This window comes from Heteronotia binoei, chromosome 3, assembly GCF_032191835.1.
Source record: "Heteronotia binoei isolate CCM8104 ecotype False Entrance Well chromosome 3, APGP_CSIRO_Hbin_v1, whole genome shotgun sequence".
NCBI classification, from domain to species: Eukaryota; Metazoa; Chordata; class Lepidosauria; order Squamata; family Gekkonidae; genus Heteronotia; species Heteronotia binoei.
The window spans coordinates 141,165,822-141,184,240 of record NC_083225.1 but is presented as its reverse complement, the minus strand read 5'-3'; the positions used below and the strand labels follow the sequence as shown (position 1 = coordinate 141,184,240).

Here is an 18,419-nt window from a genome sequence, read left to right as displayed (position 1 = left end):
CAGAATATATATTAAAACAAGTGGGGACCTGTAAGACACTACCAGGAGCAGCCATCCCATTCTCCTGCTACTTCTCTCTGCCATCATTCCTTCTCAGTCTTTGCCTCCCATGTCTGTCTCTTTTGACCACCCCACCCCCCCCGAGGCATCACTCTCTTTCTTTCCTACCCAACTACTATTTCTTTCTCTTTCTTTCTGCTCCCTCATCCATCACTTTCGGCCTCCAGCACTGTCTTTTTTTAAACCCTTTCCTCTTTTGCCGACCACCCCATCTCTATTTCTTTCACTTTCTTTCCCTCAGCCTATCACTGTTTATTTCTTTCGCTTCAACACATCACTCATCACGCTCTTTCATTCTCTCCCTACCCCATCCCTTTTTCTTTCTGCCCCTAATCCATCACCATTTCTCTTTCTGCCTCCCCAACTCCATCACAATTTTTCTGCTCTATCACTACTTCTTTCTGCCTCCCATTCCATCACTCTGTCTCTTTCTGCCTCCCCAACCCTATTCCTTCTCTTTCTTTCCCTACCACACCTTCTCTGGTCTAGTTTCCTATATGGTGGCCATTTCTCCTTCCACCATAGGAAGAGCAGCCGTCTCTTTCAACCCCCGGCCCAGGCATTGCCCTCACCATCTGATGTGGCAGTGAGCAGAGTCTCCAAGGCTTCTCTCCCCACCCCCCCGCCACTAGGCCCACTCCACCCACATAGGAGGAGGAGGTTAAGAGTGTTGTCTCTGCTTGCTCAGACAATGCTTTTTTGGGGGTGGAGAAGGGGTTAATATTTTATTTATTTTAGTTTCTTCTGCAAACCTGGGGGGGGGATGTCTCCCAAGTTCTCAAAAATATGTCTTCTTTCTGTTTTGAACCTGATCCACAGATTTAGATATCCACAGATGGAGTCACACTTTCCATTACAATATATGATACATCAGCAGGACATGGGAACTTTGTCTCTTTTTGTAACTAGTGAATTATCTTCAAGAATGACTGCCTTCCACTGGAAACATGGCTGCAGCCAAGTTTTGACATCTTGAAATCCTTGGGATGGCTACCCCTGGTCTATTTCTGTATACTCTTCTGACTTTTGTGTATCTTCAAAGACCAGTGTAAAGGAAAATTTGATTTTTTAGTTTAGAGCAAAACTCCCTATTTACAGTGTTAATTACTGGCCTCCTGTGGTATCACAAGATCCTCCTTACTTCATTGGAATTAAATGAATGGTTTTTCTGAAGTATGGAGTAGGGGCATAATTGTCTGAATAAGCAATCTATTAGCGAAGAAGCTAACCATCTTTTTGGGCCTGTGAGCACTTTTGGAAAGTTGAGAAAAGTTAGCAGGCAGGGTTTTTTTATAGCAAGAACTCCTTTGTATATTAGACCACATACCCCTGATGTAGCCAATTCTCCAAGAGCTTACAGGGCTCTTAGTAAAGGGCCTGCTGTAAGCTCCAGAAAGATTGGCTACATCAAGGGTGTGTGGCCTAATATGCAAAGGAGTTCCAGCTACAAAAAAACCCCTGTGGCACCACTACAAACCAGCTGACATGGGATGGCATGGTCAATCACAAGATTGCTGCCAGTTGATCTTGGAATAATCACAACAAAGCAACTAAGCCAATTGCCCTTCTGTGATGGAAGAATCTGTTTCTGAATATGTGCCTCTTCTGAACATAGGCCCCAAATTGATGCCTGCTATGTGCTTAACCACCTTCTGTACCAATGGATTAAGTCAGGACTGGCTATTTGCTTTGTGGAAGATATTTGGGAAGCAGAGTGGGTGCCAACGAACATACTGGGATCACAGGTACAGCTGATTAATATATCTGTCATTGATAGATATGCGAGAAGAGGCTGTTCAACCTACTAAGGAAACACGCAGCAGATGTCTGCTAATATATTTACCTGCAAAAAGGATTGCTGCAATAATAGAAGAACCTAGACATACTCCCATTTAAAACATGTTTGCTTATACTGTGAATTCTACCTTAGGACAGACTGGCTGTGTATCCAAAATGTATATCCAAACATGGAGAAGATTAATAAGCAGTTACGTTGATCTGTAGAAAATTCAAAAATCAACAGAGGAAGTTTCTAAATTCCCAAGAGATCTTCATCAGTCAAGATGATATAAGGAGGAGGGAGTGTTTCAGGGCATGAAGAAACAGTCTGCAGAACATGGAATGCAGGATGCATTATAGACTTAACTGAATTACCTGGCACTGAACATAGGTTTCAAGATACTCTGAAAGATGATATGAGGGATCTTTACAAGAATGTGCACTAAAGATCAGGGACTTGCAAACACTACCTACATGACTTATATTGCTGCCAGCATCAGCAGTTGGTGGCAATATAGGGCAGCTGATGAAGTTATAGCCCAGTAGGTCTGTTCCCATCTCTGACTATAATGGTGGGCACCACTATGGCATGTTCAGTCTGTACAGTGGAGAACAGGAATTGAAGTACCTTTGCTTATACCTTTGATAGTGAAAAGCTGACACAGGCCTGAGGTGATTTGGTGTTACTTGGTGAAGCTCAAAGATTTGTCTATAAAAAGACTGACATTGTACTTCTTGGGATTAGCAAGGCCCCAGGTTATAATCAGAGGTCATTTTTCGTTGCAGGTCACTGCTGAAATCCTGACAAAAGTAAGTTTTAAAATAAAATTCAAAAGCTATCTGGGACTTTGTTAGTTCAAATAAATTGGACCTTTTTCTATTGCTTCTGTTTCATACTTTTTCTAATGAATTAACATGAATGAATGAACATCTATGAGATCTAATTTTTCCATTGTTAGTGTAAATAAACAACATGCAATCCCAGTCTTCTCCATGTCATAGAAAAATACTGTTCCACCCAGTAATTCTCAGCCTTTCCAGTGGTTTACCTACAGCATGTGTTATATTGGGATGGGAGAGTGATCAGAGGAGGACCACTCAATTATAGTATTTGAAATGGACCTTCGAGGTCAGGTTTTAAAACATTCCTCATTCAGCCTTGATCTAGGGTGCAATTTGTAATCTTGATCACATTTCTATAGCCTTGTCTGTGTGTTTACGGGATTTTTATCCCACCCTAGCCTGCAATGGCCTGGAAAAATTAGATCAGAGGTGTTGAGCTCATTTGTTACAAGGGCAAGATCTGCCATAAATGTCACTTCATTGGGCTGGACCATGCATGCAATAAAATGCAGCATGAGGTACCTGAGATGTAAACTTTATAAAGTGATTTCAGATGTTAAATGACAGTAGCAGGTGAGTGACAGTAGCAGGCTTGATTGGATTATGTGTGATATGCATAGGGGTAGCAGACGTGGAGGCATTGGTCTCAGATCCATCCAGGATTCAGTGCAGGACGATGCAAAGAATAAATGGACATAAATCTGACATTAGAAATCACAACATTGAGATGCTGACCTGAGTAGCAGTGCTCTTACACAGGAATTTCAAAGGAAAATTAGAATGAAACTTCTGTATTGCAATTGATAATGAAGCACAATGCAGTGCATCCTCCTGGACTGAACTGAGAGCCAGTTTTTCTGTTTCATTACCAATGTGTGCTATATTATCATTTGGCATTTGAAATCACTCCACTCTGCAAGATATAAAGACCAATCTAATTCCTATTCAGGGTCTTTTTGAAAGAAAATGAATCCAGATAAGAACAGAGAAATATAATCTTTCTAAAAAATAACTTTTCAGAATAAGCAAAAATAATTTCCTCAATGTGCTTGTCAGCAGAAGCACATCCTCTCTCCCTCCCTTCCTCCAAAGAAGAAATGTGCTTGTATACAAAAGCTTATACCTGGAATAAAACATTGTTGGTCTTGAAGCTGCCATCATGGGATTCGAGTTTTGTTTTCTCTCTCTCTCTCCTCCCCATCCATTCCTCTCCAAAAGAGCAGAACCAGACAAGGAAGAAGCAGCTGTGTGTGAGGGAGGGGGGTGGGGCTTGTCTTTGTATCCCTCCCAAACAATGCAGGAAGCAGCCATGGACATATCTGTGAGTGTCAGAGAGAGGGGGAGGGGGGAGGGAGGCAGGCAAAAGGCAGGATGTAGGAAGCAAAGGGACACTAAGGAGCTGGGGGAAAGCAAATTATCATGTGGCTGCAGTAGCAGCCCTGGAAAAGCAAGCAGGAGAAGAAACTTGCTCAGGGGTCTGATTTCAGCCCTATGTGGGCCAGTTCCATCCCATGTGCATCATGTGCATCATGTTTGACACCCCTGTCACAGATCATGTCAGTCCATTATTTACATACCACCTTTCTTCCCAAAGTGGACTTAAAGTGGCTTACATTGTTCTCCTTGCTTCCACTTTTATCAAAAAATATGAAAGCGTATTGTTTGCTTTCAGCAACACAAAGAATTCTAAGCCCCATCCTCACCATAGATTAGCATCTCCAAAAATACAAGCCCAAGAGCCAGAAAGGAAAGGAAAAACTTTTATTGGGGGGAAAAAACCCAAGGCACTGCAGGTCATTGACCATTTGCAACAGGTATGGTGAGAGGAGAAAGTGACTGTAACAAAGGGGAAAGGGGGCCTGGCTGCAGTTTTTTGCTCAAAGCCCACAAAAAACCAAAACAAAACATGTTGCTTGATTCAGTGGCATTGTCAGTAATCACACAAATCTTAAGACGTTCTTCATTCCAAATTTTTTTCTAGGTAGCCATCAATGTCTTCCAGGTTATTTAAAAGATGCTGAAACAGAATAAGGTATTAAAATAATTATCAGTGTGTGCTCAGAAGGAATGGTCACTGGATAGGTACCGCTGTGATTTCCTCTGCAAGAAAAACAGCAGGGGGGCGGGGTTAAATTAGGGAAATAGCACAAGCAAAAAAGTAAGGTACCATGGTTTCAGTTGGATTCAAGCAACTCTATAGCAATTTTTAACTTTGAAAAGACTGTAATGGTAGATAAATTGTAATCCTCAAACTGGTAATTTCTGGAACAGTGATACTGATTTCAGCAGCCATACACCAAAATAAGCAGTTTAAAGACTACAGCTGAACTGTAGCTTTTCAGCAAGAATTACTGACAGCTATATGGAAGATAACAGAGAGAAAACAAAGAATTGAGAAATGTTGGTTCCTTTCATCAGGTAGAGCACAAGACACAGATGAGAATCTCTTTTCAGTATCTGAAAGGATATTATTCATCTCAAGAACAAATGGGTAGTAGCATCAGTTTAAGTATGGAAAATGAAAGGTGTAACAAATTTGACACTGACATATTTTGTTCATAAAAGTGTTTTCTATCCTGTTTCAAGCACACAGACTTGCTAGCACAAAAGTTCCTCATGCTGACGCTTGCATGGGATGAAAGTGGATGGTTTCACTACTGAGCTTTGTCTATAATGCTTTCCTATAAAGGGAAGCAAGTCTGAGTAGAGGGTTACTACAAGAAATTGGTAATTCTCCCCTGCTTGCTTCAATTCCATTTCAGACAAAGCTGAATTTAATTTTGTATTGTCAAAACATTCATTTTATTAGAGCTGAAATCCAAGATCTTTGAGAACTTAGATATTTGGTGGCATCATCCCACTGCAGTAAGATTGATGAGGAATATCAGGATGGCTCCAGCTTGAGAAATCTGTAGAGATTTAAGTATAATACACATGGAGCTCGAATAACTTTAAATAAATTTGCCTTTAACTCTCAGCTTCCTTTGTTTGAGCCCCACCTAATAATAAACTAAAATGAGAATTGATTAAAATTCCTGGTTCAATGGATTAGAGGTTGCAATCCTATATAAAATGCATCAATGAAGGTATTTTTTTAAATAGCCAAGAGAATCATCAGTAAGAGTAACAGTAAGGACTGTGATTTAGCAGTACATATTTGCCTTCTGAGCAAAAATATGGCAAATAGCTTGGAAATGTCATTTCCCACTCCTCCTTTCCTTTTAAACTCTCTACAGTGTAGCGCAGGGATGGCCAACAGTAGCTCTCCAGATGTTTTTTGCTTACAACTCCCATAAGTCCCAGCCAGCATGCCCAATGGCTGGGGCTGATGGGAGTTGTAGGCAAAAAACATCTGGAGAGCTACCATTGGCCACCCCTGGTGTAGCGGTTAAAGTGCTGAACAGATTCAAATCCTCACTGGGTAACTTTGGCCAGTCTCTCTCTCACTTTAATCTACTTTACAGGGTTTTTTGTTGTAAGTCACTTTGGGTTTCCATTGGGTAGAACAGCAGGGTATAAATACCTAAAGAAATAAACATTTCCCCTCATGCTATGGCAACTGCAGTTGGCAGCAGTGTATGACAAGCAGCAACCACACACCTGATGCATAGGGTTGCCACCCTCCTGGTGGTTAGAAAAAAACAGGAAAAACCTCCATGCCAAAAAGCCTCAATACAAATTACAGAAGCAATGATCTATGTTATGAAATATACAAACAACCACTTTACCAAAAGTTTAGTGATAAACACCTCATGTGATATGTACATAAGGAAATGTATCAGATCTCATAAAGGGTCAGAACACAGAACCCAAAATAAATGTCCATATACAAAGGCAACCACACTGTTGTTTCAAATTGGTTCTTTCTCAGAAGGGTATAATCCGTTCACGAATGTACAATATTAATGTTCATCAGATATCTTAGTTCCAGTGCAATGAAGTCAACTGTTAAATACCACATTTCACTAACGCTCAAGCTTGTAAGCTTGGAAGTTTGTAACCATCTGGAAGAATGCATCTTTTGCGCAATCACTGAACATGTCAGATGTAGGATGGTCCTTTAGTTTTGACTTGACAAAGTGTCAGTGAAATGTAGTACTTAATACCTGTTGGCCCACTGTGCTGGAACTAAGACTTATTACATTTGATGAACATTAATACTGTGAAGTCATGAATGGAAGATACCCATCTAAGAAAGATCCAACTTGAATCAACAGAGTGGTTGACTTTGTGTATGTACTCTGTTCTGACTTTTATATGTGATATATATACATAAGGGAATATATCACATATCATGAAAGTCTGAGGTGTTATATGAGGTGTTTATATTGTATATTTAGCTTTTGTAAAGCGTTTGTTTGAATATTTCATAACATAGATAAATGCTTCTGTAATTTGTACTGAGGTTTTTTGGCACCGAGGTTTTTCCTATTTTTTCCTAACTTTATCCATGTATGTCATTTGTGTTGTTAACCTCCAGGTGGTGGCTGGAGATCTCTCACTACTCCAACCAATTTCCAGGAGGCAGAGTCCAGTTCACCTGGAGAAAATGGCCAAGTTGGGTGGAGAACTCTATGGCATTATACCCAATTGCAGTCCCTTCCCTCCCCAAACCCTGCTTTGCCCTTAGGCTCCACTCCCAAAATCTCCAATTGGAAACCCTTTTATTGCATGTCAGCACCCAAAAGTCTGAGGAGGAGCAGCAGAATGAAGGGAAGGCTGGAATGGACAAAGGGAGAGAGACAGAGAGACTTAGCAACCACCATGGATCAATGGGGCTTAAATGCTCAACAACGTATTGAAAGTGAGCATTATGCATTGCCAAAGTTCATAGGCAAAGCACTAGGAACTAGGGATGTGCATTCGGTTCGGCCGAACCGAATATACAGCCGAATCAACACTGATTCGGCTGTATTCGGAATCGGCTGTAGCCGATTCCCATTGCCGCCTATTATGCGGCAGCCGAATACGGCTCGCCGTATGCTTCCGAATAGCTATTCGGAAGTATACAGCTGTCAAAGCTGTCAAAGCAAAAGGCGGGAATGGCTTCTGCAGCCTCAAAGGAGCTGCTTTCCCGCCTTTAGTGGCCTCTTCCCGCCTCTTCCATAGCCTCCCTGGGATTAGGGAGGGGGGGAGGGGGAAGAGGAGCCCCAGCAGCCAATCCAAAGCATGCATTTGCAAAATGCATTGCAAATGCATGCTTTGCAAGGCTTTTGTGTAGCTGATGGCCCAGCCCAGCCCAGCCATCAGCTACATTGTTGTTATTTTGATCTCTTGCTTAAGGAGTCTTCCTGCTGGACTCCTCCATTGTTGTGTTGGTGTGTGGCTTGGTGTGTGTGAGAGAGATTGTGCTGCTGCTGGTGGCTGGCCCTTGGCTTCAGTCTGCTGCTGCCTGCTGCTCTCTCACTCAGCCTTACTTCCCTGGACTCAGAGAAGACAAGGTAAGACAGTTTTGGGGTTTTTGTTTTAGTTTTTGTTGGTAAAAGGACTAGAGTCCCTTTACTTGTCCAGATTTGGGTGGGTGAGTACTGGGTGGGTAGGGTAGCCTATTTGGGGTTGGGGTTAGGTTCTGCTGGGGGTGGGGGCCTGGGGTGGGTTTTTTTTGCTAATTTGCCCATATCTTAATTTAGTGAGAGGACTTTTAAAAGTGCAGTGTCCTTTTACTTCTCCTGATTTGGGTGGCTTGGATTTCTTGGGGTTAGGGTGAAGGGGTTTTTTTGGGGGGGGGGGGGGCGGGAAAAGTTCCTGTATTGTTAAAAGTTGAGTTTTTTACTGTTTCAGTGTTTGATTTGTTGCTGCTGTGTTGTGTTGCTGCTGTGTTACTTTTCTCTTCAGGTTATTGGGGGGGGGGGGGTGTTGTTGACTGATTTGGCCTGAGCTTTCTTGTTGGTGAAAAGGCCACTTTTTTAACACTTGGCCTTTTGTGATTCTGCTGGTTTTGTTTTGGTTTTTTTAAATTACCTCTGGTTGGTGTGGGGGTTGGCGAGGGTGTGTGTGGGCTGGGTCACTTTCTTGTTTTTATAGAGTACACTGTGTGTTCTGTGGCAGGGAAGCTGGCACCTGGGTGAGAGACCCAGAACCAGCAGGTTTGTTGTGGTTGGCCAGCTCTCCCCATGTTGTTTGGGGCAGGGCTGGAGAGCTGGCATCTGTAGATTGTGTGTTCTGTGGCAGGGAAGCTGGCACCTGGGTGAGAGACCCAGAACCAGCAGGTTTGTTGTGGTTGGCCAGCTCTCCCCATGTTGTTTGGGGCAGGGCTGGAGAGCTGGCATCTGGGTTTGCTGCAGCCAGGTCTGCAGAGCAGACCTTGAGCAGATTGTGTTTTGTGTGGCAGTGACGGCAACTGGGTTTATATTGCTTCCAGGCCTGCAGGGTTCATAGAGTAGATAGAGGGATATAGTGCATTTGGGTCCTATAGAGATTCTCTGATGTGGTTAGGTTTGGCTTTGGGTGCCCCAGGAATTGGACCCCTTGGTCCAATTCTTTTTGGCCTTGTGGGTTTTGTATGGGACAGTGCCCTGAAGCTGCACAGCAGTTTGGGGGGCTCTCCTCAAAACCTCCTGCTCCCCAGAGCCACTTTTCCCACGACAATTACAGTGAGGAAGTGGCTAATTGGGCTTTCCCCATCATTGTTAGCAATGGGCCTTTTGGGGAGCCCAAAGACAGGGACCCCCTGGCCCAATCTTTTTGGGACTTGGGGGCTTGGAGGGGAGAGTTCCCTGCAGGTCCCCTGAAAATTTGGGGGCTCTCCCTCAAACCCCCTGCCCCCCAGTAGTCTCTAATTATGCCCTATGTTGCCATTGATTTCAATGGCCCATAGGGTATAATGATGGAATAGGGGCACCCTCTTTGGGTGCCCCTGGAATGGGATCCCCTGGCCCAATCTTTTTGGGACTTGGGGGGGTTGGAGGGGAGAGTCCCCTTCAGGTCCCCTGCAAATTTGGGGGCTCTCCCTCAAACCCCCTCCCCTCCAGGCGGCTTCAATTATACCCTATTTGCCATTGATTTCAATGGCCCATAGGGTATAATAGGGCCGTATATTCGGAAATAGCTGCGCATTACCGTATATGTGGCTATTCCGAATACGGTATTCAGTAGTATATGGGGAATCCGAATTTTTTTTCCCCGTATACTTCCGAATCCGTGTAATTCCGATTTTTTTTTTTTGCACATCCCTACTAGGAACGCTAGTTTCATTGGCACATTTAAAATTTGAATAAAACAACAGCACTTACTGGATGAATTTTCAATAGTTGTGTCACCTTTTTCTGAAGATGATTAAGTCTTTCTTGAGCAGTCTTTATTTGAGCCTCACACAGACCAATCTTAGTTTCAATGGTACGTGTAACTTCAAGGCCATGTTGGTTTATACACTGGATTTCTTCTGACCGTTGTCTTTTATACTGCAAAAAATACTGAAACACATACAGAAACCCCCTTGGCATTTTAAGAACATAAGAACATAAGAGAAGCCATGTTAGATCAGGCCAATGGCCCATCCAGTCCAACATTCTGTGTCACACAGCGGCCAAATATATATATATATATATATATATATATATATATATATATATATATATATACACACACACACGCACAATGTGGCTAATAGCCACAGATGGACCTCTGCTCCATATTTTTATCTAACCCCCTCTTGAAGGTGGCCATGCTTGTGGACGCCACCACCTCCTGTGGCAGTGAATTCCACATGTTAATCACCCTTTGGGTGAAGAAGTACTTCCTTTTATCTGTTTTAACCTGTCTGCTCAGCAATTTCATCGAATGCCCACGAGTTCTTGTATTGTGAGAAAGGGAGAAAAATACTTCTTTCTCTACTTTCTCCATCCCATGCATTATCTTGTAAACCTCTATCATGTCACCCCTCAGTCGACGTTTCTCCAAGCTAAAGAGCCCTAAGCGTTTCAACCTTTCTTCATAGGGAAGGTGTTCCAGCCCTTTAATCATTCTAGTTGCCCTTTTCTGAACTTTCTCCAATGCTATAATATCCTTTTTGAGGTGCGGCGACCAGAACTGCACACAGTACTCCAAATGAGACCGCACCATCGATTTATACAGGGGCATTATGATACTGGCTGATTTGTTTTCAATTCCCTTCCTAATAATTCCCAGCATAGCGTTGGCCTTTTTTATTGCAAACGCACACTGTCTTGACAGTTTCAGTGAATTATCTACCATGACCCCAAGATCTCTCTCTTGGTCAGTCTCTGCCAGTTCACACCCCATCAACTTGTATTTGTAGCTGGGATTCTTGGCCCCAATGTGCATTACTTTGCACTTGACCACATTGAACCGCATCTGCCACGTTTATACTCTACTATTAGGTATTTTTCCCCCTTGGCATTTTATACTCTACTATTAGGTATTTTTCTTCAAGACTTCTTTGGAACAGACCCTATTTTGGAAATAATATACATTTACAGAAAGATGAATAGTATCTGATTTAAACTATAGAGCTTATGAATTATTTTTTAAAAATCTGTTTTAACTTGGGACCAATGAGACCCTCTTGCATGGGGTAAAAACAGGATACTGGAGCACTAAAGAATATGCTTTACATGTACCATGGCCTTTGCCATGCCCTGGTCTACAATCGACCTTAAGGAGGAAGGAGGAAGTTAAATCTTATGTATGCCATTTGGGGGAGGGCAGCTTATAAATTTTGATGATGATGTTGTACAGCGTCTCTAAACTGGGCCTGCACAAATTCTGATCTACCAAGCCAAATGCAGCTCACCAGCCATATATCATAGCCCCTCCTTTTGTTACTGTTGTGTTCAGCTGTTAAGTTCCTATCTTCCAATAATCAGAAGGAATGTGGAAAATAAATCTTTTGAATATGGAAGTCCTGTTATTAGCTCTTGTGTAACAACTACTGACAGATCTACCATAAACCTGTCTTTTTAAAAAGGAATCTAAGCTTTTAACCATCTTCATTCACAGCTTCCAGAGCAAAGTAGTCTCTAAACTGGGTCTGCACAAATTCTGATCTACCAAGCCAAATGCAGCTCACCAGCCATATATCATAGCCCCTCCTTTTGCAGTCCTAGAAGACTGCTGAGCTCCTGGTAGAACACCATGCATGATGGCTGGTGAGTAGCATTTGATTTGCTGAGCCACAAGTTGTGCTGCCAGGAACTAAATTAATGAAATATACTGAGAAGAAACACTTTTCCCTTGTTAAGTCCTGAATCTTGTCATAATTACCAGTTTTAAAGGAAGTCAGTCTTATTGGATGACCTCTGAACTATGAAGGAGCAGAAGCAACAAAGTAAGGCATACCTGGCTATGTTCCATTCAAATCAATAGTATGTATCTGTGAAAGCCTTCTGTGTCATATTTGTTATTTGTTCATACAGTGCTCTGTTATAAGAATTATTTACTGGACTGGACTCATACTGTCAGAATCTGGGGGCCAAATTACACATTACAAAATCCTCACATTTGTTCGGAGATGATGCTTTTAATCAGATATGATGGGAGTTCTGTGCCCCCTATATCCATACTGACTTTCTTCTGCTCATGACCACAGCACATGGGAAGAAACAGTTTCAGTCAGCTTTTGCATACTTGCCCATTTTTGCAACCTCAAAAATCATGTTGCTTACATGGCTATAAGTAATTTTCACAATTGAGCTATTAGAAGCTCCACTGGGTAGTTTGTAGGTGTGAAAAATGTGTCACACTACTATGTTTTTGTGCTTCTGAGAAAAAACCAAAACCAAGAATTTTTCATTTTTAAGCATCTGCATTGTGAGGAACCCATTATCAGCTATCCCAAATTCTCTTGTTGTGCCGGAAAATAAAAGCTGTAGTAATAACAACAGTGACAATGCAGAATTGCGGAAACCTGCTCATTGCTCTGGGTAAGTACAGTCCTAAAAACTCCAGCAGGATTCTGAGTAGACCTGTTTAAGATTGCACCGTAAGTACCATAGATTTCAGTTGAATTTGGGGCACGTAATTATACTCCAGATTGTGTCTAGTGGCACTCACAGGTATAACTGAGCTCAATTCCATTGCCAGCAGTAAAAGTGAGTAAGATACTAAATAATGGCATAAGGGTAAGTGGTGGGAGGGGAGGAAAAACAATATTCAAAATCCTCCTCCTACCCAAAGAGTTCTTAAGAAATATAGTAATGGAGATGGTGGGGAAAGTAATTTCCTGAATAGGAACCCTATCATGTGCCATGGAAGGATACTCTGCTCCTTAATTCAAAATGTTTGAGGAAGGGCTGCAGTTGTTTAGTGGCAGCAGAAAAGCATTTTGTACATGCTCAGAACTGCCCTCTATAGTAAGAGACCACAGGTAAAAGAATGGGTGGGAAATTAATCCAACAGTACCTCAGGAGATGCTGCCCACACAAAGGAAATTTATATATAAAAATAATGTAATGGAATAACTGTAATGGAAAAGAAGATATGTGCAATCCTTAACTTTCACATAATGAATAAACAGAACACTATCTATTGATCGCTGTTCGGTTTAGTCATTATGTGTAAGTTAAGGAGTCAACTCCTTATGGATTGTACATCTTTTTCCCCATTACAATGATGACTAGAAATCTGATGAGAAACTGGTTCAGCATATTAATTAGCCATATCAAATATCTTTTACCTGATGAATTTCTAGTGGTATATTCTCACTCGGCCCAGAATGTCTTTTCAGCTTTGTAAAAAATAAAACAAAATGCAGAGATTTAAAAAATTCAATCAAATGATTCTTGTTCAGTAAGAAAATACCAAACAGAAAATATGAAATATGATCAAACTCAAATAGCAAATAAAATGCCACACAAAAAATGCATGTTTTTAAACATTATTTCCCACAATTTACTGAAGGATGTGGAGTTAAATGTTTAGTCAAACTAACTTCAAAAGGCTAACAACTTTGGCCTAAGACTTACTACACCAACAAATACCTGCTTTGTACAAGGAATATATATCCATTACTCTGCAACTGCAAACATTTGCACTAACTAAAACATATATTTAGGATTGCCACTGACTTTAACCCAAGTACTTATTTTTAACTAAATGTTCAATAGACTCATAAGATCTCTAGCAAACACTGGTAAATAATATAAAGAGCCTGTGTATATTCTGCAAATATACATGAATAAAGAACTTGGTTCTGGAATCAGAAGTCCTGATGGCGGTTGCAGACAGATGAGCACTTTGGTCTGGTGTTGTTGCTGTTCCCTTCCAGATTTAAAGTGCACAATCATACAGCAACATCTGCCTCCCGCTTCCCAGTCACTGGCACCCCATTCTGACTTGCCTTTGAATTGAAGTTATTAGACACTGGCAAAAGTTTGGTCTTTATGGAAGTAAGTGCTTTCTCCTCGCATTTCTGGATGTGTGAACTTTCTTGTTGCAAACTCAAGCTGATTGGGAAGTGTGAACCTTCCGATCTGTTTTTGCCCCCTCCCTTTCAATCAGGTACTGATGTGTGCATAAGTGCATGGTCGTCAATTGTTGCTTGTGCATTTCTTCATCCAACACTCTGTCAGGATTGGGAGCCCCTGGAGGAGTTGTTTTTGAGTGACAATTCCACCCCCCTCTTGTTTCTTGGGAGTCGAAAAGCAATGGAAATAGTCCCTACTTAGGCTCCCATATCAGCAGGGAATCTGGGGAGGCTGGCAACTCTTGCCCTATTCTGCAATAAGCAGAACCAATTATTTATTAATACTATTTATACATCTGCATAGTGCATAGAAATTTACTTTAACCAAGCAGTTTAACTTTACCAATAAATAAATCCAGTCATTCCAAATGGTGAAAAGGTACATATTTAAATGAAGGATGATTAGGATAACTGCATGTGTGTGATTAAATGCTGCTGTTCTGCATTGCCTTATTAGAAATACCATGGCATATAATCATGAATTTAAATTCACTTACATTTGATTTAAAAGCCCACTTACCTTGAACATAGATAAAATATCTTCAGTGGACCTAGAAGTAAGGTAGTCTCTTGAAAAAGAACATTTAGGTAAAAAATACAGCAGGAACTCTCTAGAAAACAACAAAAACATAACAATTCAAACAGGTATGTCTATTATAGTTTCAAAATAATGAATCCTATTTAAACATTCACATATTGAAAATATTTTTATACCACCTCTCTATAAAAATACAGCCAAGGCAGTTTTCGATAAATAACAATAAATAATGCCAATAAAATAATTAAAAATACCATTTACAATACAATCCTAAGGGGTGGAGGCTGAAAATGCTTTGGGAGCAAACTAACTGCTACGTAGACGGAAGCTACGTCAGAGTTACGATGGTGCAAGCCCACTTAGGCTCGAGCGGAGGCAACTTACACCAGTGGGGGGCTACTTGAGTGGGCTCCTGCACCCGAGGGCGGGCGGAAGTGCCGCGGAGAGGCGTACACCAGTTCAAGGGGGGTGGAGTCAGGGGCGTGCCCCAGCTTAGTCGGTTTCCTAAGAACTTCAGGCCCTGACATGCCCCTCCAAGAGGCGTAAAGTTGCACCACGGAAAATGGTGGCATGCCCCATAGACACTCGCTGAAACAGAAAACAAACTATGCTACTGCACCAGCCTGCAAACTCCTTAGGGAGCTGTGTAATTGCTCACCAATTCCCTCATGCCCCAGGCTGGCTGAGCCTCCTCTCCAACACCAAATGGCTGCTCCCTGTCTCCTAGAAAAGCTTCCGCTCCGACTCCGCACAACTCTTTAGGTAGGGTAGGGTGCATGGCATGGGGTTCTGCCACGGAGTTCCCTGCTGTGTGGACTTAGTGTGAGGGTGGGAGCACTTGGTGGAGGGAGCTGTACCAAGAAGGCACGTAGGCAGTACAGTGTGAGCTATATGACTTGCAAGGGGTAGAGCAAAGTCTCTGCTCTGTGGCTAACCTTTCCTTTGTCCAAGTCCCAAAAGTTTTCCAGCCTCCGGAATGTTCACACATGGACGGGTAAGTGCGGTTATGCACCCTCGTGTGGCCCCCCTCCCCTCGTTCGAGGCTGGGCAGATTGCCAGCATCTCCGGCATAGGAACCTGGTAGCGCGCTCAGGCATGTGGTGTTTGCCCTAGCCCCTACATGCTGCTGGAGGCCACCCGTCTGTCCTTTGCCCCATTCCCACCCCTGGTGTGGCAATGGGGAGGGGTCAGGCAGCTGCTCTGTTGCCTGCAGGGAGGCTGGTCAGTGGCCATCCCTTTAAGAGAGTCCCTGGCTTTGACACAGCCCCATGCTGCAACTGCCGTGGCTGTCGAAGTACAAGAGAGCCAGGAATGCTTTAACCCAGGACAGGTGGGCATGCATTGGTTGGTTCCATCATGTGCTGCGGGGTTATTTCTCCCCCCCTCCACTTCTGCAGTCGGGCACCTCCCCAACTGCAAGCGGCATGGCACCCCTTCCTGAGTGCAATGGGTCTCTTTCTATGTTTTGCAGGTGCGAATTCAACAGAGAGGCTTCAGTGTGTGGCATTTCAAACCTGCCCCCCCTCCACTCAGCCAGCTGTTCCTCCCTCCCCTCTGATTGGAGCCTGCTCCGCAAGACTTTCCAACTTCCACCCGGGATGCTACTCTGCTCGGTTGCAGCACAATAAAAGCTTAGATGTGCAACTCTGTTGTCACTCATGCTGGGCTTGTACCGGGTGCAGCACCTCAGCCTGGCCGGCCCAACAGCCTGCACAACCCCACAGGGCTGTTGTGCTCATCACACAACCTGGGTGGGGGTCTAATCGAGTAGATGCATGGCCAATATCTCACACTCTGAGGTCTGTGGCTCTCGGGGGAGGAGTTCCATGCACACAGCAGGAAGCATCGCAGCAACACAGAGGAGATTGTCTGTTGGACTTGGTGGCATGCTGGGACACTGTCTGCTCGTTCCCACACACACATTCCAGCGGCTGTCTTTGGCAGTAGACTCCTGCACTTTGTGCTTCCTGTTTGTCTGCAGCAAGGCAGAAGGTGCATGCCTCTGCCCGTCTGCCTGCCATTGGCACGAGTCTCTGACAGTGGGTGTCTGCAAGGGGGTTGACAGCCTCTCAGGTGCAGGTTTTCCACTTCCCCTCTCAGTGCAATGGACTGGCCAATCCTGTGGTCCTGTGCGACCCTGTCCCTCCCCCCACTCCACCTCAGCAGCGAGCCAATAGCGCACGGTTAAAATCACCATGGCAACAGCTTCTCTCTTGTGCCCACTCGTCCAGCTGCACTCCATCCCCCTCCCTGCCTGATGTAACTTCTTCCCTTTGGAAGCCAACTATAGCCGCCTATGTTAGTTCCACACTTGGGCGGGACTACACTGTGGATCTCAGGATTGGGCTGCCCAAGTCAGCAATTAAACACATCAGACAATCCTAAAGTAAGAGCAAGTTTAAATCACAATCCTATGAACATTTATGTAGATGAAAGCAAAGCAGGAGGAAAGGAACACCGCACAGCTGGCAAGGCTCTCTTTCTTGCTTGGTTTCCACCCTACAATTCACCAATGGGCAGCACAAGAATGCAAGCCAGTGCACAATGCATGTACAGTGTACAACTCTTGACAAGTGAGCATTTTTTGAAGGTTTGCAGATATCTCTTGTGCAAGACGGAGAAGGTTTATGACAACAAATGGAATGCGAGAAGCTCAAATGTGCTTTTAATTTCAAAAGTGAAGTCTTTCAAAATTCACTAAACACTGACAGAGGTAGTGAGAAAGCATTTGAAACAATTCCTATAAACTTTGGAAAAATCCCACAAGGAAGATTCAACACTGAGCTAGTTAAATATTGATTGCTCACAGTGTATAATAGTTTCAGTAATAGTTTCCCAGTCCAGAAAAAGAGATTACCCTGATACCTTCGTGATTCATATTTATCTTGAAATGAGATCTCAGGAATTCTTTGATAGGAAACAAGGACATAAAAACTTTCCTTGTCTAGATGCATCTTTAGGAATACTTACTTTATATTATCTGTTAATGTTTCAATCACTTTGTTTTCAAGGCTTCTCTGGGAAGGCTCCTGTCTGTGTGGCACTGCAACAGCAGAGTCTTGCATACCAACAAGTGCTTGTTCCATGTCACCTTTTTTAGGTTCCTCTGTTGAACTACTCAAATAAGATACCACAAAGATGAAGTTTCAAAATTACACCTAAAGCAAACAAGGATCAACTTATAACCAAATGGTCTTATATGCCCCATGGTCAGTTGTGCAAGACAACTGTTGGTATCTCATGGGGAAACAAAGCCACACACCTTGGTACTCTGTCACTGCTTCACAGAGCTAAGCCTTTGTATTGACTATACCTTGATGAATCTATATTCAGTTACAGGCAGCTCAAAGCTTCAGTACTCATCAATGTCACTGTATTCTACTTGGTGATCTTTCAGCAACTGCAGCCACTTCATATCTCACTATACGATATAGTTAAATGCAAATTCCTTGCTTCATGGTTTGTTTGTTTTTTTTAATGGGGAAGAATTCTAGAAGTCATCAGCGCATATGAAATTTTTTTGTAGGAATAGCAAAAGGATTCAAGGGTCCAGGGATGGTCTGTGACTTAGTGCATGTTCAATCTGTTTGGCACACAAAAGATTGCAAGTTCAATCCCTGGCACCTCCAGGTGAAAGTTCCAGGCACTAGGTAATGTGAAAGACCTCCATCTGAAACCCTGCAGAAATGCTGTCACTCTAAGTAGACAATACTGACTCTGATGGACCAATGCTCTGATTTTGTATAAGGCAGATTCATATGTGTTCACATCTTCCCA

At 42.9% G+C, this 18,419-nt stretch overlaps 1 protein-coding gene across 1 annotated transcript in view; it reads right to left on the bottom strand.

The window, feature by feature from the left end:
- Positions 1 to 4,429: 4,429 nt before the first annotated feature.
- The window catches only part of MORC1 (MORC family CW-type zinc finger 1), a 96,087-nt gene continuing 82,097 nt past the window's right edge, over positions 4,430 to 18,419 (bottom strand). Inside the window, exons 22-26 of the mRNA XM_060235294.1 lie at positions 17,613 to 17,759; positions 14,625 to 14,715; positions 13,316 to 13,366; positions 9,915 to 10,094; positions 4,430 to 4,699 (exon numbers count right to left, since the gene is read on the bottom strand). Of these exons, the coding sequence (XP_060091277.1) occupies positions 4,643 to 4,699; positions 9,915 to 10,094; positions 13,316 to 13,366; positions 14,625 to 14,715; positions 17,613 to 17,759 (526 nt within the window). The 3' untranslated portion in view covers positions 4,430 to 4,642. The remainder of the gene's footprint in view (positions 4,700 to 9,914; positions 10,095 to 13,315; positions 13,367 to 14,624; positions 14,716 to 17,612; positions 17,760 to 18,419) is intronic.